Source organism: Anabrus simplex, chromosome 3 (genome assembly GCF_040414725.1).
Source record: "Anabrus simplex isolate iqAnaSimp1 chromosome 3, ASM4041472v1, whole genome shotgun sequence".
In the NCBI taxonomy this organism is placed as follows: Eukaryota; Metazoa; Arthropoda; class Insecta; order Orthoptera; family Tettigoniidae; genus Anabrus; species Anabrus simplex.
In genome coordinates, this window is record NC_090267.1 from 308730708 (window position 1) to 308755122 (window position 24415).

Consider the following 24415-nt stretch of genomic DNA (forward strand, 5'->3'; position numbering starts at 1 on the left):
TAAGACTTCAAATTTGTGTTGTCTTTAACCAGATTACATTCATTTTGATTTTGTACCTCAAGGCCATAATTTTAGCCATGTACTTTCTTATCGTTTATGTAAATAAGGACAGTTTGGCTATTTTAAAAATGTTTTAAGAATTTCAATGTAAGATTGCACCAACATTACTAATTTTTCTCGGACATATTTTTAAACGTTTTAATTGTGTAAATTGTATTTTGGGAACTTATAACAATTTTCCTCATTTTTATAACACATATATTTCTTTATGTAACACTTTGACTAGAGTAATCAGTATCTTGATCTTTATCTTTTAGGCATGAGAGTATGGCTGATATGTCCCGTTAAATTAGAATGACATGATCAAAATCTTAATTTTTAAGAACCCAATGTGTTTGATAAATGTGTTGTAGTGTTTGATTTTATTATTCATTGAAGAAATATGGAGCCTAAATTTCACTCTGTTCCAACATTGACAACCAATAATATTTGACATTTCCATTGAAAACAGTCCACCTGATTTGAACGATACTCCTCCAGCCAACCAATTTTTGTTCAACTCGGGACTTATTTCTAGTCAAATCAGCACTAATTTTAATCACAGCAAGACTGGAGAATTATAAATATTTTAAACCAAATTGAGTTTTTATTGTATACTGTTAAATTTCTTCTCTCTTATTAGTTTTTCCTCATGTACTACTGTTTTATATGTATGTCTTATTTTTTGTACATCAAGCTGAAGACAAACTTAACACAGGTTGAAACATGTCCTTATATATTCATACCTTAAAACACATAAGTGCTATGTCCATTTTATTTGGGATATCGACATATTGGTACCAATAAATTAGTCATGAGAAACTGCATTGAATGCACAGTTGTTCTTTGTCCATATCAAGTGGGAAATATCAAAAGAACCGAGAAACCTAAAATTAACATGTCCTCATCTCTCTTCTTTACAAGCGCACACAAGTGTCCGGACATAGTATCTGTGTGCAGTAACTTTATGAAACAAGTATGGAAATAGATCTACTAGGTTCGTTATTGCACCCCAACTTGAAAACCTTAAACCTCCAATTTAAGGAGAGTGGTCATAACTACCTCGAGGTTGACTCAAATCATGCTGCAATGGAGATATGTTGGAAACAAAAATATTTGTGAGAATACAAAATAAGACAAGAATGCAAGAAAGGCAAAAATACCCAAGAGGAACGATGGAATCCAAGGAGGAAGTAGAAATTGTGATGGTTACCAGAACCGAAAGAAATTCTAAACCTGGTGCGGATGAAATGATGAGAGGAAGAAGGGGATCCAGGAGTGGACGAGTATCAGAGGGGGAAGGAGAAAAGGAAACAAGAGAAAGAATTAGGGGCACAAGACAAGGGGAAAGCAAGTTGAAGGCAGTACAGGGAGACGCATGGCTATATCTGGGACATCTGACCCCAGAAACCACAGAAGAAGACAAGAATATCTAAGGGAAAATGGGGTGTCGGGAACAATAAACTGTTAAATGGTTATTGACAGCAATACCAGGAGAGCGTTCAAAATAGGCATCCCAATGAAAGAACAAGTACATGAGCGGGCATTTTGGCCAAAGGACGTAATGACTGCCCTTTTGAGATCCCTGGAGGTGCAAGAAAAGATTGTCAGATGGAACTGGATCGAGTGAAAGTTCTCAACTGGAATGTAGAAGAACTAGAAGGCGTATTAAGATAGATGCTGAGAGACATTTTCAGTGAGTTTGACATCTGTCTACTGACAGACATTTATTACCGCGGAATCAAAATGTGAAGTGAAAGGATTCTATAACATTCATGCATTCGCGAGGAAAGGCGATAGAGGAAGGCCGTTAGGTGGAATAACATGCCTAATCAAACTCGAAATATATCCCCTTTGAAACAATTCTCAAGGAGGAAAATCAATTGATGATCAAAATAAAATAGGAACATTAGTAGGCATATAGTACAGACCAGAGTACAGCGTAATAGACATAGTAGATGGTATACAGAGAGCATTAGACACTATACAGGCGAATAAAAAAGTGACAATTGCGGGCTACCTGAATTGCCCAATAAATAAAGCAAATAACAAGCGGAAATAGTACTGGACTAACTGCTAGGTGAAGGGCTCACATTAGTGAATGACGAAAAGGCACTCCCATACATATGCCACAACGGAGGGAAGCACCATAGACCTCGCATTCATTAGACGCTTCGATGCATTGGAACATAACGTCCTAATAAGAAATGAGGCAGCATTAATCAGGAAACATATACCAGTAAGAACAACACTCAAGACAAACACACACATATGAATAAACAAAAACACAAAGGATAGAGGGAAGGTTGGACCTACATATGCTCCAGGAGATCACTGGTAAGATACTACGCCTACTACAAGATATCAGTGAGGGAAATCTGGATGAGGCCATGGCAGGAATGACGAAATTCATTGAAGAAGCAACAGCAGCCAGGGAGGACACCAGGAAAGCGCAAAAATGGTTTGACAAGGAGTGTTACCTAGAAAGGCGAATTACACTAGAAAAATTGGACATAGCTAGAAGAACAAAAGACAAAAAGACTTGGAATGCTACCAGACAGCGAGAAAGAAATTCAAGGCACTACTAAAGCTGAAAGAGCGGGAATTTAGGGCAAAGGAAGACTAAAAGCTTGTAAAGGATGCTGAGAAGAACCCTTATAAGGCACTTAGACCATGGCAGACCGCGATTCCCTGCAGACATACCTATGGAGACCTGGGAGAATCATATGAGAGTTGTGTTAGCCGTTAAGGAAACCAGACCGAAGTTAGAGGAGAGGAAAGTTGTAGAACTACTATCTTCACAAGCAAGGAAGTGAGAGAGGCCATCTTAACAAGCAAGGTTAACAAGGCACTGGGAGTAGATGGACTCTGCGCAGAACATCTAAAAGCTACACTACCCTATCTAGAACCAGTGTGGACAATGCTAATGAACAAGTGCGTGGAATCCGGTAACATACCCAATGCATGGTGGAAGGCAGTCATAAAGCTGTTGTATAAATGACAAGGAGAAACGATCCTAGGATTTAAAGGGGAAATGACTAAACCAGAATCTTACAGAGGTATAGCCCTGGAATCAATGGCATTTAAAATACTCACCAAACTATTAGCACAGAAAATAAGTAACCTGATGGAACCACTGTTACCTGGTGAACAATTTGGATTCCGGAAATTGAGATCCACCCTGATAGTGGTGAGCTGTTTGCTAAAGGACATACAGGAAAGAACAGAAGCCCACGGGAAGAAGTATGTAATCTTCATTGATTACACCAAAGCCTTTAACACTGTCAATAGAAGGAAATTAATCGAGAAACTGGGAAGCCTCGTGGGACGCTCGGATCTGACGAATTTGATAGCTAACATACTAGCGGCAAACCAAGTCTAGATCAGTGACTCGGTATCCCAATCAGACTGGATAGATCAAACCATCGGAGTGCTACAAGGGGACACATTGAGCTTTTTATTGTTCAATGCGCTGACCCAGGATCTCGCTTCGAAAATCAAAGAGGGAGCACAAGATGTAATTATATACATATATGCGGATGATATGGCACTAGCCGCTGATAATATAAAAGACTTGCAAAACGGATGGAGCTTATCACACAATGGGCAGATGACGAGCTAAGGATGAATCTAAAAGAAGACAGAATTAATGGTATTCTGGAGAGGAGGACGCTTATTGAAAGGGGACTACATTGTGTGTGGGGGATATACATTAACACGGAAAAACCAGTTCACGTATCTGGGGATCACACTATAAGTCTCTGGGACGACCTTCTCAGTACACATAAAGAAGAGACTAGCTGCTGCACTTACAAGCGTGATATCAAACATCTGCAAAGAATGTCACTGGAGATGGCCATGAAACGTTTCCAAGTCAAAGTGCTACCAACGCTCACATATGGATTAAAGTAATATGGGATTACCTATCAAGAAATCAGCTACAAGAACTGGAAAGCATGAAACCAAAATACCTTAAGAGGGTTCTAGGGGTATCTAAATTCACCTGATCCTAGTATGTATATGTTTTAGCTCAGGAAACCCTCTTGATAGAGAATTTAAGACTGCAAATGCCTCTACAGCAAACTCCGGCATACGAGGAACTGTTACGAGAACTATGAGAGAAAAGGGACTCGATCGAGGAAAATTTTTACTGTGCAGACTCGCTGATAAATAAGAATTGGATGAAAGAGGCATATGAGTTGAGACATTTGGTGACATGCTTTGGAGTACATGGCTTTCACCACCGTATCTGTGCCAAGAAATCCTACTACCGGGCCAGCCAGTAGTGTGTATGTGTATTGTGCAATGTACATTGTGATATATATCACGTTATGAAGTGCAAGAAGAGAACAGTGTCTCTGACTCAATTTTGCTCTGAACAAAGTTCTCCTTGAGTGAAATGTAATTTACTTGATGTACTAAACAAATTTTGCACATTGTGCGCAATAAAATTTATTATTATAAAAATATTTGTACTCCACATGAGTGTAAAGTTGCCATCAAAATGGCCAGAAAGAAATCTCGGTTGTATACTGTAATTCAACGGAGCTGCGATAGTGTGTAGGATTTAGAGTGCTGGCCTTCTGAACCTGACTTGACAGGTTCGATCTTGACTCACTCCGGTGGCATTGAAGGTGCTCAAATACGTCAGCCTGGTATTAGTAGATTTACTGGCAAGTAAAAGAATTCCTGCCGGACAGAATTCTGGCACCAAGGCGACTCCGAAAACCGAAAAAGTAGTTGGTGGGACGTAAAAAAAAAAAGTAACATTTTGATTCAGACCAGCTGATGAAACAAGTTATGAAGGAGCAAACGAAAGATCTACGAATGAGAAGTTAATTGGCTTCATGTCAAGTGGTTTAGTTTCCAAGCAAACTGTTTGACAATGCTGTTCAAGTACAGTGTGAAGAATGATTTCCACAAGCTTGTGGTGAATCCATGTGCAATTGATTGAGCAAACATTGCTATGAAAAGAAAACACAGTGCTTAACACTTGTTGAATCTGGTGAAAAATGGTGTATTCCCATCAGATTGCAATGCCTTCATCAACAATTTGCCCCCTGCAAAGGATGTCTGTGATGAAGCTGTATTGGTATGGACAGTGGGTACCTAAGATAATTAGAATGTTCCAGTACCATGCAAGTGGCTGCACGGTTTGGGTCACGTAACTGTCAGCTTGTATTTGGGAGATATTGGGTTGTAGCCCCACTGTCAGTAGCCCTGAAGATGGTTTTCCGTTGTCCCCCATTTTCACACCAGCTGTACGTTACTTAAGGCCACGGTCATTTCCTTCCCACTACTAGCCCTTTCTTATCCCATCGTCATCGTAAGACCTATCTATGTCAGTGTGATGTAAATGAAATAGTAAAAAAAAATAATGTTCCAGTGGTGGACTTTGTTCTATATCTTTTTACACTAGATATCCTATTATACATTTTATTGTATTCAGAGTGCTAAGATGTCATAAATGTCTTCCTTATGGGTTAAACACATATATATTTTTTGTTCATAATGCCCGGACATAGAACTAGTGTGTTTTAAGGTATCGAATGTTTAGACAAGCCATTTAATTTTAAGTGGTAACATTTTATTGTATTGAACAGGTGGACAGTATATATGTTAATTTTTACCAAGAATTTTTAAAATATTAGGGCTTAGTTAGGAGGGAACTAGCATAAACCAGCATCGGTAATGGGGGTCATGCGAGGTGAATGGCGGAGGCTAGGTTACCTAGTGGAATAGTAACTCGTTCATGGAGTAGAAAAGTAGAGGGAAACCAACACAACAATTATTAGATTCATTTTCTAGTGATTTAAAGATGAGGTATACTGTACAACTAAAGGGAGCCACAGAACTAGTGACAAATAGAGGTATGTGATGACATTTAGTAAATTCACTGTGACTTGCAGACTGATTGCTGAAAGGCATAAGAATCTATTATAAAGATGTACTGCTATGTATTGTTCTGTGCATGTTTTAGTATATAATTTTGGTTGTCTTGCCTTCATGATAGTGGCATATTTCTGTTGAAATTGTATCTCATAAACACTTCATTTTGTTGAACGATGTAGCTCTTTCAATCTCTTCTTTTCTTCCTAAATATTTTATGAACTATGAGTGCATTTTGTGTTCTTGGAACTCCTTCAGTTTTGAAAGTTATGAAGATCATTGAATTCCATTTGACAAATTGAGGACAGGATGTATTTTCTTAATTTATTAGAATGTCTGTCATTGAAGGAATAATGATGACATTTGAACATTTTATTCACAGAGTAATCTCAACAACCTTCTACGTGTGCGTGCAAGGATGGTAGAACGGTTGTATGGTATCCATAAACTTCATGCAAACTATGGTCGCGTCTTCAGTGAGTGGAGTGCCAAGGAGAAAGAAATGGGTGATGGACTCCAGGTGTGTTAACATAATTCAAAGGATGGTTTATTTTTGCCAAGTTTATTTGCTCCCAGGTCTCCTCTATTTAATGTTCATGTAATATTTATTAAACTGTGTCGTACTCTTCAAGGAAGGTGCTTGTATTTAACAGACACATTTTGGAAACAATTTCAAAGTATTTGTATTAATAGCAGTGAAACGTATCTTTAGAATGATGCTAGGAGATTCAGTCTGTCATTTTGAAATAATTAGCCAAAAATAAAACACTACTGTAGACTACAAAAAATCAAGTTAGAATGCTTTAATTTCATATTTCTTTCATTTGGAAAAAATTATCTTGACACATTAAACCATTGATGTTACAAAATAAAATGTTAATTTACATCAACTGTAACTGATTTAACTGATAACTGTCAATACCGATCGCAGTGAAAATTGTAACCATTGATGTTAGTTCTGTGTTTTGTCATCAAGATTGCTGACTCTGTTCAATTGTGATCAAGAGAATGATTTGTTAGCTAGCTTGGAATTTCAAAATTAACTTGCAAATTGCCTGGCTGAAGTTAATTTGTGATATTTGAAGCCATTTCTTTTCAATTTTGACTCAGTTAATTTATAACTGTTATGTTCTTCAGTTTTTCTATGCTAGACTAGTAAGGAGTGAGGAAGCACTGCGGGAGGACTTCATTCAGATATGTTCCAAATTTCAAGTACTTAAGGGCTTACATAGAATTTAAATAAATGTTTATACATTTCTTAATATTCTCAGGTGTGATTTGATAGAATTTGATGATCTTTCAAGGACAAAACTTGTCATTCTATTTTCAATTAAGTAGTTTCTTTTTCAGGTATTTCAAGTAATTTCTAAATATAATTTATTCACTAGCTGATGTGCTCAGGCTTCACTATAGAATTCTACATTGTTTACAGAATTCCAAGTGAAGTAGTGTACTCATTGTAAGATTATATTAAATTGCATAGCTCTTAATATTACCCCAGAAACACGATGGGGAGGTCGCCATATATCGTTTCTCATGTGAAGAGTGGGCTAGTGAGTTTTCATTGTAATGGCAGGCCCCCTTACCTACTGCCAGTCACAATCACGTTGGGCAGTTCTAATTATAACGGCAGACACACTCTCCAACTGCCTTTTTTTTTTTTTTTTTTTTTTTTTTTTTGTATCTTCAGAAAGACTGTCTCTGTGGTTTTCCGAAAGTCTCAGAAAATCTGCCAATGGACAGGAAACCAACATGACAGCAGTATTAACACAGTGAAGCAGTTTTCTTTAATATATCTGCGAACGTTCAATTTCAAAGGAACATTATTATTTATTAATATTAATGTTTTATTATTAAAATAGTAGAGTAAAATAACTAACGTTGGCAGAATTAAAGAAGACATAAAATGCTGACTAGCACAAGCAAGGAAGAGCTTTCTTAAACGAAATTTGCTCACTTCGAACATTGATATAGCAATTAGAAAGATGTTTCCAAAGACTTTCATCTGGAGCGTGGCTTGTATTGAAGTGAAGCATGGATGATAACTAGTTCAGAAAGAAAGAGAATAGAAGCTTTTGAAATGTGGTGTTACAGAAGAATGCTGAAGGTGAGATGAATAGTTTGAATCACAAATGAAGATCTATGAATACACTTTTCTGCCTTGTCAATACTTTAAATTTCATTATTACCTCCCTTACATGTTTCGAGAGCTGAACTGCCCTCTTCCTCAGCGGTACAAAACATCAAACAAAAATCCTTGAATGTGACACATTTGTACAATACAGTCATCAATAAAACAAATTATACATAAAATCTTGGAATCATTAAAAACATCCTTTTTAGACACAAAATAGTTCACTGGGTCGATGACCTAGCTGTTATGCCCCTTTAAGCAACAAATGAGCAAAATGTTCACTTATCCTTATTATGTCATTTAGTAAAAACTTCAAAAAAGAAAATAATTTTCAAATCACAAAATGGATAAAACCTATTTAGTCACTATACTGTATACTAAAATTTGAAAGGCTGTCTGCTCTGTTCTTGAAAACTTCTCCTATCCGTAAATCCTTATTTACACTGCTAAAGTTCTAAGACCTTTCATATAAACCGGAATTTCTCCTCTTAATCTCATCCGACCATGCAAATCATTTTTAACAGTCAAATTCAATGGCAGCAGGCACAGGAGCTGGGACATGTTTGTTTGGTTCAGACAATTTTGACAAATTTGGTACCAGCTGAAATGGAAGAAATTCTTGAAACAATTTCAGGATTTTATGTATAATTTCTTTTATTGATGAATGTATTGTACAAATTTGTCAAGTCCAAGGATTTTTGTTTGATGTTTTGCACCGCTGAGGAAGAGAGCAGTTGAGCTCTCGAAACATGTACGGGAGGTAATACAATAAAATGTGAAGTATTGACAAGGCGGAAAGGTGTCTTCACAAATTGAATGTAAGTCAGTACAGACAAAATTGAACCATTGTGGTTAAAATAATCAATTCACGAGTGAAGAGATACTGAATTGAATTGGTGAGAGGAGATCGATTTGGCTAAATTTGTTACATACTATCCACTTCATATCCGTATCGACTATATGATCCAATTAATTAATTGAAGGAACAAGAATCCACCTGATCGATACTTTCACTTTTATTTAGCCTTAGGCTATTTCATAGACATCAAATTAAAAGTTCAGAACATGTTTTGAATGCATTGCATTCATCATCAGCTGCTTACATTTGGCAAAAGTAAAATTAGCTAAGAACAGTCTCACAATTTTCTTAAAACCTTAAAAACAAGTGTTAGTAGTGCATGTGTGAATGGATGTGGGGGGGGGGGGAGGGTAGAGGGGGGATGCATTGAAGGCAATTGTTAAACTATGAATTATTATTAAAAATCTTAATGTTAAAAACACTGATGGACTAAAATATAGTTCACTGTAAGTCTTGTGAATTTTCCATAAGTTTGTTGATTACTGAAGAATTTGTATGCACTATGTGAAGTATTTCTGTTGAACTGTTGGTAAAAAGTTTCCTTAAGAAGGCATCCGGTGTTTTCACGTCTCTTGTCTCCTGTTGGGTGGAGAGGTGTGGCTTGTTTCGAATATGAAGTTTGCTATTTGTAGTTTGAATTGAAAAAAGTTGGATCGTCTGTATCATGACCTGTAACCGGCAGGAAAAAATTCGCAATTCAAACTACAAATAGCAAACTTCATATTCGAAACAAGCCACACCTCTCCACCCAACAGGAGATAAGAGACGTGAAAACACCGGATGCCTTCTTAAAGAAACTTTTTACCAACAGTTCAACAGAAATACTTCACATAGTGCATACAAATTCTTCAGTAATCAACGAACTTATGGAAAATTCACAAGACTTACAGCGAACTATATTTTAGTCCATCAGTGTTTTTAACATTAAGATTTTAAATAATAATTCATAGTTTAACAATTGCCTTCAATGCATCCCCCTCTACCCTCCCCCCCCCCCCCCCACATCCATTCACACATGCACTACTAACACTTGTTTTTAAGGTTTTAAGAAAATTGTGAGACTGTTCTTAGCTAATTTTACTTTTGCCAAATGTAAGCAGCTGATGATGAATGCAATGCATTCGAAACATGTTCTGAACTTTTAATTTAATGTCTATGAAATAGCCTAAGGCTAAATAAAAGTGAAAGTATCGATCAGGTGGATTCTTGTTCCTTCAATTAATTAATTGGCTAAGTTTGACGAGAAGATGATATAGAATGATACGACACATCTTAAAATGCCCTGTTCAGTTTTTTTTTTTTTTTTTTTTGTTGGGAAATGTAGGCAGTAAGAACGGTAGTGGTGGACCAAGGTGTGACTATGACAAGCAGATTAGAGCAGATGTAGGATGAAGTAGTTACGTAGAAATGGAAAAGTTAGCACGGGATAGGCTGGCATGGAGAGCTGCATCAAACCATTCTATGGACTGATGACGCAAACAACAAACATGAGATACTGTAATTGGCCTGCATATAGAAATAATCTAAAACGGTTTCCTAAAGAGCAGTATACAACATTTCCAACACGTATCGCTAACGTTTGTCATAACTTCAAGAATGTTAAGAATCAGGAAGATTGTGACTGAGTTAAAGGTAAAATGATCTCTTGGTATATCAGTGGAGTATCTTACAGTGAACTTGCATGCCGAGATAGCTGACCAAGTGTGTTTCTGTTTTTGTTTTGTAATTTGTTTAATCTATTTATGTTCCTTGGTAATCAAAGGCATTTAAAATAAGATACTCATGCCGTGCTAGTGTATGGTCTTCAAATTTAAGCAGAGTCCGTTGTATATGGTTTTTACTTGGTTACTGCAAAAAGTAAAGGGAAGGTGAGAGCGCGAGTGGGTGTCGTGAATCACATACAAATGTGTGTAACAGTTCTCAAATGAAAGGGTGCAGCTTCTTCCATTTTGTGGTTAATTTTATTTGTTCACTGTAAGGACATCACACGTGAAACCTGAGAAGTATACGCTAAAACACAGAAAACGTTTTTTTCTTGGAAATTATTAGTTATGAAGAAAATTCATTTAAACCTTTTTCTGGCAAATCAAATTTGAAGTACACCTGTTCTGCTTGAATGTTTAATGACTTAACTGCTCAGCCAGCTTATTCACCTTTAACAGTCCCAGGATTATGTTTTTCTCTGACTTACTTCACATTTTGTTTTGCTACATAGCCTACATAAGAGATTGTGTTGTATTAAACCTCAGAGAAACCTCTTTTTCTGGAATACTGTTACAAAGGAAACATTTACAGACTTTTTTTCTAAGAAATATAATTTTAAGTACACTTGCTGACTCCATTATTAAATAGGACTAATCATTTAGGCAGGCTATTCACTTCTATGAGTCCCAGGTATACATTTTCCTATGGCTTGCTTCACATTTTATTTCTCTGCATGGCTCGTGTAAGATACTCCGTAATAGGAAGTAGCCTATAAGTTAACAAAAGCTTCCTGTTGTATGCTTGACAAATTTGAGCACAGTCCGTCAAAATGCTTTTACGTGAAAGAAACAAAGACAAACAATTTTTTCTGGAAAACTATCAGAGATACGAAGAAAATTCATATAAAGTTTTTTCTGAGAAATTTAATTTCAAGTACTTGGTGTTCTCCATTGTTCAGTAGGACTAACTGTTCAGGCAGCATATTCAATTTTAAAGGTTCCAAGCATACGTTTTGCTCCAACTTGCTTCACATTTTCTTTCATTACATAGTGCACTAAAAGAGAGCGTGAAACCCCCTGTGAGTGGGGGACACAGACTAAGAATTCAACCACGGTATCCTCTGTTTTAAGAGGCAACTGAAAGGTGCGATCAAGGGATGCTGAATTTTGAACCATTAGATTACCTGTGATTAGTACAATCTTGTGAGGAACACTATGAGTAGACTTTTCTTGTGATTAGTACCACTATGTGAGGAATACTATGGGTTTGCATTGCCTATGAGTTGCACCATTATGTGAGAAACACCATAGGTCTGCGTTAGCTATGAGTAGTATCACAATGTGAGGAACACCTTGAGTCTGTTACTTGTGATTAGTACTGCTACAGGAGAAATACCATGGTTCTACTTTACCAGCGATAAGTACCATTATGAGGGCAACATGTCCGCCTGTCACATGCCGGCCCCGGGTTCGATTCCCGGCTGGGTCAGGGTTTTTAAATTGTAAGCGATTAATATCCCTGTCCTGGGGACTGGGTGTTTGTGTCGTCCTTAATGTTCCTTTCCTCACATTCAACACGTTACACTTCTGCCATTTGAATAATACATGCAGGTTCCTCACATATGGTGCAAGTAGAGGCAAAAGGTCTTCCTAGATAAATGCCCCAAACAAATAGCATTTAAAAAAAAATTATGTTGGGCCGTTGATCTGGATTTCGGATCCCTTTAAACAAACATCATCGATTCAGGATTGTGCTTTGAAAGCAGCCCGTTGGTTGGTATACACCATTGTTTTAAGTTAGTTTCTGGGAAGGTGGGGCATTGCAGGTTGGATCCACTGATTGTTTTAAGTTCATAGTTATTGTTCATCATCGTCTTTTTTGAATTCTAGTCAGTGGATTTATTTTGGAATTATTTTGAACTTTTAATATTGTGAGTTGGATCTGCTGATTCTTTTTACATTCATATTTATCCATTCTTTCTTTTCATCAGGTTTTGAATTCTGGTCAGTGGATGAATTTTGGGATTTTAAATTGTCATTAAATTTTGTCTCATTTCATACCATGAGGGGCCGATAACGTAGATGTTAGGCTCATTTAAACAACAAGCATAATCAAGATAGCGTGATAGTAAATAATTTGTGTATTAACCAAATGTATGTATGTGTATGTTAATTGCTCAGCCCGGAGACTGGTTTGATCCTCAACAGTTCTGCCATTAGCTGTCATAGGTGGCCTAGGTGTCACTGAAGAGTCGTACTTAAGGAAATGAGAAGTGAGGTAGTTGTTTCCTGTTGCTTTCCTTACTGAGCCAGAAGTTGCTATTACATATCAGTCTGCCAAGCCCACTAAAATGAACGCACCAACTGACGCTGTGAGCAATATTTTCACACCGTCCATGACAGGGACTGGCTGCATAAGGAATGGCATTACTAGCATCACTCATACCTTGGCCACTTTCATGTTGACAAAGCCAAGGATGAGAATGAGAGACACCGGGCGAGTTGGCCATGCGGTCAACGGCGTGCGGCTGTGAGCTTGCATCCGGGAGATAGTGGGTTCGAATCCCACTGTCGGCAGCTCTGAAAATGGTTTTCCGTGGTTCCCCATTTTCACACCAGGCGCATGCTGGGGCTGTACCTTATTTAAGGCCACTGCCGCTTCCTTCCAACTCCTAGGCCTTTCGTATCCCATCGTCTCCATAAGACCTATCTGTGTCGGTGTGACGTAAAGCCACTAGCAAGGGTAAAAAAAAAAAAAAAAAAAAAAAAAAAAGCAAGAATGAGACAGGTTAATGAAAGTAGTAATAGTGCACTGAGAATACTAGGTCTTGCTAGTAAATGCATAGGTATCAGCTATAAGCTTGCCATATTTGAGCTCCATCAGTCAAGTAGATTTTATATGAAAAAACACAGACAGGTAAATATACAAACCTTCTGATATATTATTGCTGCGATTTTTTCCATCAGTCCTGTTCCTTATGGGAACCCTTTGATATTTCAGGATGATACATAGTCTATGTTACCCATTATACTAGCTTTCCAATGGTGGAAGAAATTTCAAAATTGGTCCAATGGTTTCTGAGATTTCACGTAACATACAAACTACTCAGTCTCGCTGTATATATTAATATAGGAGATAAATTAGTTTTGACACACTGAAGAACATAACAGTTGTAAATTTAATGATGTTAACTGAAATGACTTGCATTTTGGCAGCTGAGGCTGTATTTGTGTGCACCATCTTTAGTCAAGGAGTTAGTTGCTTCTTGCCTCAAAAGTGAAGATTATAATATCCAGTTTGATGACTGCATGGTATGTGTTGTATTATGTTGATGATGATTATGATAATGATTAGATTGGTAGAGGGTAAAACCCTTTGTTGGCACATACTGTAGTGTACTTCTTTCAAATAACACCTAAGGGCCTGATAAAGGTTAAACATCCCCATCCAATGGATGACTTGCTATCAACAGCATCATAAGCTCTCACTCCAATTCTGCACTTCGGAGAGATTGGGAATTGAACCCAGGCTTTTGAGGTGCAATCTAGTGATCAGGAATTTTATTTCACCTCTCCTATCCTGCTGCCCAACATTCTGATGGTGATTGTTTTCTGTCAATGGAACTTGAACTGGCTAAACACATGGCAGGCCATAAAGGCTTGACATCTTAACAGTCATGACCACCAGGTGGATAGCTTATTTTGATGTTTCATTACATAAATATCCTCAATATTTGATGGTTCAGAAGTTGTTATACAATGATTTTTTCGTGCCAGGGCTAAAGAGTATAAGTCAAAAGAGCTACATTTCAGGACATATTTGAAGTTTTAAGAACAGAGACAGTAGTATTGTAGAGGGCTTGAAATGAATAGGCCTATATCAACATACTGTATTTCAGAAAATTGTATTTTATATTTTTAATAATTGTTTTCATCTGCTAACCATTGGAAATTAAATCACTAACTTGTACTGTGAGAACCTGGTGTAAGATGACTTATATTCTCACTCCCTGGGTCTGACTCATTGGCTGAATGCTCAGTGTTGAGGCCTTCGGTTCAGAGGGTCCCGGGTTCGATTCCCGGTTGGGTCGAGGATTTTAATCTCCTCTGATTAATTCTTCTGGCCTGGGGACTGTGCATTTGTGTTTGTCCCAACACTTTCCTCTTCATATTCACACAACACACTACACTACCAACCACCACCGAAACACGCAATAGTGATTACATCCTTCCATGTAGGGTTGGTGTCAGGAAGGGCATCCCACCATAAAACAGGGCCAAATTCACATGTGCGACACAGTTCGTACTCGCAACCCCACAGGTGTGGGGAAAAGTGGTAGAAAAAGAAAGAAGACGACTCACTCCCTCCCAGTGTATCAAAGCTTAGCTCTGTAATCCCATGTTCCATGTTGACATACTAAAATGCTTTCAGATGTTAGGCCATCACCTCTGAAATTAAAATTTGTGTGATAAATTTTTTAAAACGAAACACAGATGACAGTTTTTTGTAATACGTATGTGATAAATTCTAGTCCTCAGCGATTACTATTGTAATTGTTATGATTAAAACACAGAATAACACACTGTACTCCAGAAACTAACAGCACCTCTTTGGGAGTTAATGTTTCTGTCCTTCGATTCACTGCTCTGATTCTTTGTTATTCCTTTGCTGAATACTGCTCCTGTATCTGGGTAAACAGTGTTCATACCAAAATATTAAGTACCCAACTCAGACAATGCACCTCATTACTGGTTGTGTTCATCCTAATGACACTCACTGGTTACCTGTCTTAAGCAACATAATACCACTATTACTTGGGAGATCAGAATCGCTACTGAAGACGAAGAGGAAAATTGCAGGCAATCCCTGCTTATTCATCTACTAATGTCATTTCAAGCCATCTCTCCAATGACAGCTTGAAACATTCTGCTTATTATTACAAGTAATCATGCTCATTTTGGTCTGCATTGACTACAGTATATAACTTGAGATATATACCTGTATATATAGTGTAACCACCTAATCAGTACACAATATTATAATCTAAAAAGATTATTTATGCAACAAAAGTGGACATGTTTCAGCTTCTTGGAGCCATCATCTGTACACAAACACTTAAATGAGATTACAAGCACATTCACACATAGATGTATGAAACGATTTTAACATAAATACATTTGAAAGAAAGATCATGAATGCAGTATTGGTAAGATAGACAATTCAAAACAAAATATTGGAGCTCACTGATAGTTTGTAAATTCACCACAAGATGGCTAAATGTATATTACTAAGTTCATTGATGAAAAGTTTGTAAAATTACCACATGATGGCTAACTATATAATATTAAATACACCAAAGATGAGAACTTCACTCTTGAGCTGCTGCTGGGCACCCATGCAATAATCTCGTTGAGAAGTAGAAGTGCGTAGGTGAAAAGGAGCTTCATCAGATGTGGCATCTTTTAGTCATATAAATATAGACTTCTTCACATGTTCATCATATCATTTATATATACGAAAATAATCAATGGTTTACAGGTATTCATAACAAAATATGATGGAATATGAAAATTAAAGAATGTGGTTGGAGGAATGGGTTGAGGGAAGGTTGAATATTTTATAGATAGGGGATATGAAAATGATTATGGATTAGGTGGTTAAACACACACACACACACACACACACACACTCTCTCTCTCTCTCTCTCTCTCTCTCTCTCTCTCTCTCTCTCTCTCTCTCTCTCTCTTTTTCTCAGAACATTCTGCTTAGTCGAACAACTCATCTCTTTACTTCCAAGTCTTCCCAGCCCAAAGTTTGCAACATTTTTGTAACATTATTCTTTTGTCAGAAATCATCCCTAACAAATCATGCTGTTTTCCTTTGAATCTTTTCCAGTTCTCATATAAGGAAGAAGGAAGGGGAATTAGGTATTGGATTAATTTATCGAGGGGGATATTTGATAAATTTCTAACTTCTTTGAAATCTTTTTAGAACAGACCTGTAAGAAACTAATAGGGAATCTGCCACGTGGGCAACAGTCTTAAATGCAGATCAATGGTGATTGATTGATTCATGTTTTTTATCAGTCCATGCAGATATGTTAAGAATTACAAGAACGCAACTGAATTCTTGGCAGCCATCGGCAGACAATCTTCGGAGCTCTTTCAACGTCACAGATGCCTGTAAACGTTAATGGAAAGAATGTTTTTCTCTGTCGCACCATTAAATCATTTAAAACCCTTGTATTCAGCCAGCTGTGCTCTACCTTTCCAGACATCAGTGGACAATTCTCAGTTAAATAAGGACTGATCAAGGCAGATGTGGTGTTATAGTTGCCAAACGGGGATGGCAGACTTCACCGAACTGTGCCTGTGGTGAGCAGTTGCGTACGATTGAACATATTGCCTTTACATACCCACTTGAAGCTTTCTAGGACACTTTGACAGATCTTCATCTCGCATTCAGTGAAGCCGTCCAGTAGATTCCCGATTTGGATTTGTAACCGATATTCTGATCTTGTGAACTTGCATTACTTCTCTTAGATTGTGTGCATAACTTGTACATACCTTTGCATTATCATACACTAAATAAATAACAATTAATTTATAGGAATACTTTTCAATTGGAATACCTGTTTCTATCAGACGTGAAACAAGATATGCAAAGAGAACTTGCAGTAGTATGGTCATATGTCAGACTTTTATCAGTGCAGTGAAGATAGTTACAAATACTCAACAAAGGTCCAGAACACAACTCGTTAGGTCCATATAAAACAAAAAGAATACATTGCCACCATTGCTGAAATAGAACAAACTATTGTAAAAATGCCCAAAGAAAAACAAGACTAAATCAGACATGATATAAAGAAAAAACTTCCAGAACTATTCAAAAATCAAACATCAAATACAAGTACACCCTTTACTAGAACATTTAACCACCTTAAACAAAAAATTAAAGAAAATCAACTAAAAGTCACAAAAGCAGACAAAAGTTGTCGTAGGTAAGACATCGTAACTGGTGTAAAACCTTCAATTATTATGTTTAATATATTTTAATTACTATATTTTATTAAATGCTAAATTATCTTTTATTAAACGTTAAACATGACTAATACATACATCCCTGTGAATATGTATTATGAAATTTGTATAACTTCAAATACATACTGTGTATAGGTTTAACCATCTATATAGTTGAAAGCGGTAGAAAACTATAATGTTCGTATATTAGATTTATTGTACTATAATTTGGTATATATGCAGGGTTCTGGAAACTTCCTGTAAGGTTTATTATCCAGATATATGTAGAGACATTAGGAATGTTAGAGAAATTTCTATGTGTATTGGTAAACAGTAAACGAAAGTTCGAGCTGGATCCATTACTGAAGTACTCCATTCGACTAGCTGGTCGATCGATGTTTAGTGTGTGTTCCATTAGAGTGTTGTAAGAACCCTTCCAGAAATGAATAATTCTAGATGGTTGATCGAACAGTATATATATATATATATATATATATATATATATATATATATATATATATATATATATATATATACTGACTTATGTATATATAGATTTTGAGGTTATATATACTGACAGTCGGTGAGACAGTCAGTGTTGGACTCGAAGGTAAGTGATGGACTGTGAGTAACTGTTGGGCTCCGAGGTGGAGTCTGTGAGTTCAAGAGAGAGTATGTTACAGTGCCCGAGTCATTGTTGTTGATATCTGTACTTGTCAGAATCAACTTCAGAGATTCCGCTATTAAGTGTAATTGTTTTCAATAAATAATTTTTAAAAAGGAGGAAAAAAGGAAGTGGAGAGAGAATTAAGCCAGCTATGGGAACGGTGGAGGCTGGAATTTCCTTTTTTTTTTTTAACTTCCTTGTGAAACATGCTGTTCAATGAATTAACTTATCACTCAGTTTTCATGAGTCAGGGAAATTTTTCTCAGTAGGTCAGGGAAAGTCAGGGAAACTTGAGAAAACATTTCTGTGGACAATGTCGCCTAAATTTAAGTGGACATATAAACTGTGTTATGTTCAACCTGAGGACAGTTGACTTTCATGTGGTAAAATAATTATATTTCTAGCATCATTAGTTATTGCACAACACAATTTTTTAAAATTGTTTTTATAAATGTTTGCATTTTCAGGATGGAGGCAAAAAGAATTCATTTCATTCTGGGGATAACATGGATTTAAATGTGTTCAGAAGAGGGTTAACTAATAATTTAGGCCTACCGTAATGGAGCTTACTACTTGCTGGTGAATCCAGCAATGCATTGTGGGTATTCTGTTCCCCTGATGCCTCCTGCATAGTACGGTAACTTTTTGCTGCCTCTCCCTGTATGTACTGTACTAGAGATGTGGACAAATCTTGTTATAGCTTTGTCCGGGAAAGGAGATGTAAAACTCGGTACATTTGATGCATGATCTAACCAGTGCCATGCGGTGTGTTCTTTACTGACTGATCTTCCTCCCCAGTTGAATGTTAAGATTTCTTTCGTGGTGTCCACTTCTCATACCTACATGGAAGAAAGTCTGCAATGCTATGCTTTGCAAGAGGGTCCCTTATGTACCTCAATTCGAATTGCTTCTTACTTGAAAGATTCTTGTTCTGATTGTGGGATAAGGAATGTTAAGTCTTCAATTTTGTATGCCTGTGTTCTTGAAGACAAAATGGAAGAGATAGTATTAAAGGTTTCTGAAACTTACCTACCAATGTATGTATGTATGTGTTGTAGTTTATAATCATCTGGAATAATACACGGGAGAAATTTAAAACAGTTTTAATAATGTTATCAGGTTATGAGACCCAAAAGTTATTTCGTATCTGCAACATGCAGTTTTCTGTTCAAAGTAGTGTATTATTTTACGTAGAAAATCTTTTGTCAGGAAATTGTCGAATGGCTAGTTTTCCACTTTATAGGGATCTGTTTTAGGCAAGCTTTCATGTACTTCTCTAATATGCACTTCTGTACTGATGTCCAGGTCTTGAGGATCAACCAGTTAAATTAATTTGTTATTGCTTGTATGAGAGAAATTCAATTTGTTTGTCTTTAGAAAGCTGGACACTACTTGGATTCTTTTGCTGCTGGAATTGATATTCCTTTGGAAGAAGAGGAACTCTTTGCAGATCAACTGAAGGAATATCTGTTCTTTGCTGGAGCATTGCAGGCTGTGTGCCGGCGCCAGGAGATGTTGCAGTTGCAGCTGGAGCGAGCAGAAGCACAGGTGGCTTCTCGTACCACAGAGAAAGACAACGTGCAGAAAGGTGGACAGCATATATTGTGTAGGCTACAAATCCACACATATGTGTTGTGTTTTCATTCACTTTCTTTTAGTAGTTTAGCCCTACCTGTTCTGTCTAGTTGTAAGAATCCATTAGTTATTTTTGTACCTCTTGTTTTTGATACTGCCTTGATTCTTCCTTCTATTTTTTCCCTGTAGCTTGGACATGTGCAGATACTTGAGCTTAAAGAAGTGCAATATCCACAAACTTTCACAAAAAGGGCTTTATGAGCACACCCCCAAGTGGTTCTGCTTTATTTTCTTGTGAGTGTGATTAAATTCCATAAGAAGTAATATGGGAGCGACAGCAACCACATTTTATCGGGCAAATGCTTGTTTCTCCAGAAGAGACAGACACATTATACGCTAGTGCATATTGTCCTTTAGACAGAGAGGAGAGTAAAACCACACCAGTTGAACTTGTTAGTGCGCGCCTTGAGAGTAATACTGTTGAATACAGTTTAATGAAGTTTACGTAGCTGTGATCTCATTCATTAGCAACCTTCAAGGTGAGAGACTATCAATGTTGGGTAGGCGATGATTAGCTGCATCTTGTCTCGTATTCTTGCTTCACTGTATTGGCAATCTCTTCAGTGTGTACAGGACTGTTGCTCACACAGTGAAACTCACAGTTTGGGGTTAAAATCATAATCACAAGGTTTATGGTCTGTGCTTAAATACAGTACTTACCACCTCCAGCATCATAAGTGGCATTTGATAGCATTTGCCATATGGGGTGTGGCATTATTCTGCAGAACAATATTGCATTGTGAAGCAATGCAGGCCATTTATACTTGAGTATGTGCTGTAGGTTATTCTGAAGATAGGTGTTGTAGCACTCTGTATTCACCATTTTTCCATATGGTTCAGGATGGCACAAGTAACCCCATGAACGTTGTATGGTTGTGGATTGTCACGATTAGTGTTATGCGAAAATACAATATTATTGGTATAAAATAATAGTTTAACTGGCTATCCTTTGTAATGCTACTCTGCCTAGCCTTAAATAGTGTTGTGATAAAGTACGAAGCAAAATAACGCATAGTAGTATAGATGTCAAGAGCAGTAAAAACTTAAAGCATTAGCCTCCTATATTAAAGAAGCAAACATCAGAGTATAATGGGAGTGTAGGTCAAGAATACTGGGCAGTGGAGGTCCAAGGTGGATGGTACAGGGAGTTTGAAGGTAATAAGTTTAAGTGAACAAGGACAAGGATACGTAGATTTATACCAAGCATGTTTCAGTACTGCAGTCATGAATAATTACTGAACATAGTGGTAGATGTGACCTCGAAAAGGAGGGCAAAGGGGAGTGAAATAACCTTTAATTTTTTTTAACCAAAATTTAAATATAAATATATTCAATATCCAAAATGACATGCATTTGTCTGATAAGTATGAGGCTATTTCAGGTACAAATTTCAAGAAAAGGAAAAGGGGCAGGGTTGTATAACCATTGAATCTCGGAGATATAGATCATTTTCATTTCCCCATGTCTAGCTCCTGCCAGCTCCTGCCTGAGTTGATGGTATACCATTACTCATTTTTAGGCTATTGTTATGATGGGGTCGCCACTCAAGAAGGCATTTTGGAGCTGCTGCCAGCAATTATTCAGTCTGCCCCTTGCATTAAGAGCAGACGCCCTTGCAGCTGCCCCTAACATAGGAAACAAACGCTGCTGATGAATAGTGTACTTGCATTATATACTGTAAAGGTAAAATAGACAAAAGACGTCTCACAGGGTAAACAAATTTACAATACCTTCAACATATTCCATTAAACACCATTCAAAGTTAGCACACCTTTTCAGTTAATCAGGTAGAAGAAGTAAAGTTAATATGAATGCATGGCATACGGGATGATCAACGTCCAGACTAGTACAATTATTTTCAATAACTTTACAAACATGTTAACAGAATTGTTTCCCAGCCATTTTTTCAGTACAACTAAACACTATCGCGAAGGATATATCGATACATGCAGACATATTTTTACACTAATACCAACTGTAAAAACAAAGCATCCCGAAAAAAATACCAAAGGAGCAGTACAGATCAAAAGGGGTAAAGTAGAAAATTTACAAGAAATAACTGCATTGTAAACTCCAGATCTGCACTACTCGGTAAAAAAAAAAGGGACGAAAGGATACAAAGTCCTACATGCAAAAGTTGCCAAGAGATAAGTGGTGCTGAAGGCATTCCAAGAACATCCAAATGAAGTCTGTCAAAACATCAATAATAATAATGTTATTTGCTTTACATCCCACTAACTACTTTTACGGTCTTCGGAGATGCCGAGGTGCCGGAATTTAGTCCCGCAGGAGTTCTTTTATGTGCCAGTAAATCTACTGATACGAGGCTGTCGTAAGTCAAAACATTGTCCTTCCATATTTCCTCTCAGTCCTTCAGCGATAGGTTGACTATGATGGTACACTTCCAATAAGCAAGTGTAGTAGAAAAATGACTTTAATTACACAAAGTACTACAAATTTTCATACCTCTGAAGCTTCCCAGCATTATAGTGCATACATCCATAGTGACAGGAGACAAAGCGCCGGAGAAAATCATGCTCTCTACAACAGGTCCATAGTCCATTTCCAGGAGTATGTTGAAGCGGCCAAATTTATGTTGTTCTGGAGAGGGAAGAAAGGGGAAGTAAAGATGTATAGGCAAATGCAAGATGTCGAGAACATGATAGAATTGCAAGAGACTATCCTCATATTTTCCGTATTGAAAGTCTGTTAAAAGGAGAACGATAAAACTTTGATTGAATAGGTGGAAATCAAAGTTTTATTGTTCTCCTTTTAACATGGTAGAATGTTGTCGTAGGAGGTCAAGTGGTGATGACGTTATCTGGCACAAGGCACAGATGATCAAGTGACAGTATGTTGACAGAATTGATTAATTTAACCATGTTGGTTAATCCTGTCTGTATTGACTTATATTCAATTTCTATAGAACACTTTCCTGCCTTGTCAGTACTTTACATATTTTGTTATACTTAATTACCGTACAGGTTTTGAGAGCTAACTACTCTCTTCTTCAGCAGTGCCAAAACATCAAAACTAAATCTTTGGACTTGATATATTTGTACAGATATAGTTATCAACCGAACAATTATATATAAATCCTGAAATTGTTAAAATATTTCTGTGTGTTTCAACTTTTACTTACTTACTATGTCATTTATTACAAAATTTAAAATAGAAAATTTCAAATCATAAAATGAATAAAACCTATTAAATTAGGCACTACAGTAAAACCTGTCTTAACGGACACCTCTCACCGGCGGACACCCCTCATTGGCGGACAATTTTCTAGGTCCGTAATTAAATGCCATGTTGTGTATGAGTAATTTACCCCTCTTATACGGACACCCTTTATTACGGACACGGACACACCATAGCCACGAGAAACTCGAATTAAACCTCTCCTAACGAACACTTTCTTTTTCAAAAAATTCTGTATTTGTGCCCTGTACAGTATGTATTCGCTTACTTTTTGCACACACGGTACTTATAAGAATCACAGACACCGTAACTTTTGATCCTGGCTGTACACGTTCTTGGAAGGCAACACTATGCTACGCTATCACTTCTGGAAGTTGTGTGATCTGACATGCTCGACAGCGCTGGAATTCGTACTTTCACTGTCAGGTTACTTTTCATTGACTCGTGGACTTTTGATGTGTTCAATTTTACGTTAGTAAGTTGGTGTAAACATGGCTCCGAGGAGGTTTTTAACTTTAAAAGAAAAGGTAGGCATAATAGACTATCATAAACGTGAGAAGTGTGGTGTGCGTAAACTGTCCGAAGAGTTTAAGATTGGAAAGACACAGGCAGGTAAAATTGTGAAAAAGCAAGAGGAACTAGTGAAAGAATAGCATTTAAATGGCAACAAACAGCGCATTAAACTGTTTCAAAAGTGGTAGTGGAGCTCTCATTGACAAGGTAACACTAGAGTGGTTCGCTAAAATAAGAAGTCATGTCCCTGTGTCAGGACCAATGATACAAGCAAAAGCGTTAGAATTCGCGACAGAATTAGGTATTGGAGATTTCAAAGCCTCGAATGGCTGGCTAGAAAGATTCAGAAAGCGACATGGTATCAACTTCAGAGTGATTTGCGGAGAATCATCCAGTGTTAATATGGAGATTGTTGACAACTGGCAAGAAAAAATACCTTCAATCATAGACGGGTATGCTTCGGAAAATATTTCGAATGCCGATGAAACTGGATTATTTTTCCGTGCTTTACCCGACAAAACTTTGTGTTTCAGAGGAAATCGTTGTACTGGTGGAAAAATTGCGAAAGAACGTCTTATGGTGTTGTTATGTGCAAGTATGAGTGGAGAACGGGAGGAGCCCCTTGTGATAGGAAAAGCTGCAAAACCAAGGTGTTTTAAAAATATGGACATTACAAAGTTTGGCATTGAATGGAAAGCGAATGGAAAAGCATGGATGGCCAGAGAAATAATGACAGAGTGGCTAGGACAATTGGATAG

General features: G+C 37.2%; 1 protein-coding gene across 4 annotated transcripts in view; it reads left to right on the plus strand.

The window, feature by feature from the left end:
* Window positions 1-24415, plus strand: part of LOC136866294 (sorting nexin-4) — a 166599-nt gene that overhangs the window by 63073 nt on the left and 79111 nt on the right. For 3 of the 4 annotated variants that reach the window (XM_068226685.1, XM_068226687.1, XM_068226686.1), the window contains 2 exons: window positions 6311-6448; window positions 19689-19917. In XM_068226685.1, the coding sequence (XP_068082786.1) occupies window positions 6311-6448; window positions 19689-19917 (367 nt within the window). The remainder of the gene's footprint in view (window positions 1-6310; window positions 6449-19688; window positions 19918-24415) is intronic. The other variant, XM_067143124.2, reaches the window with a different exon arrangement.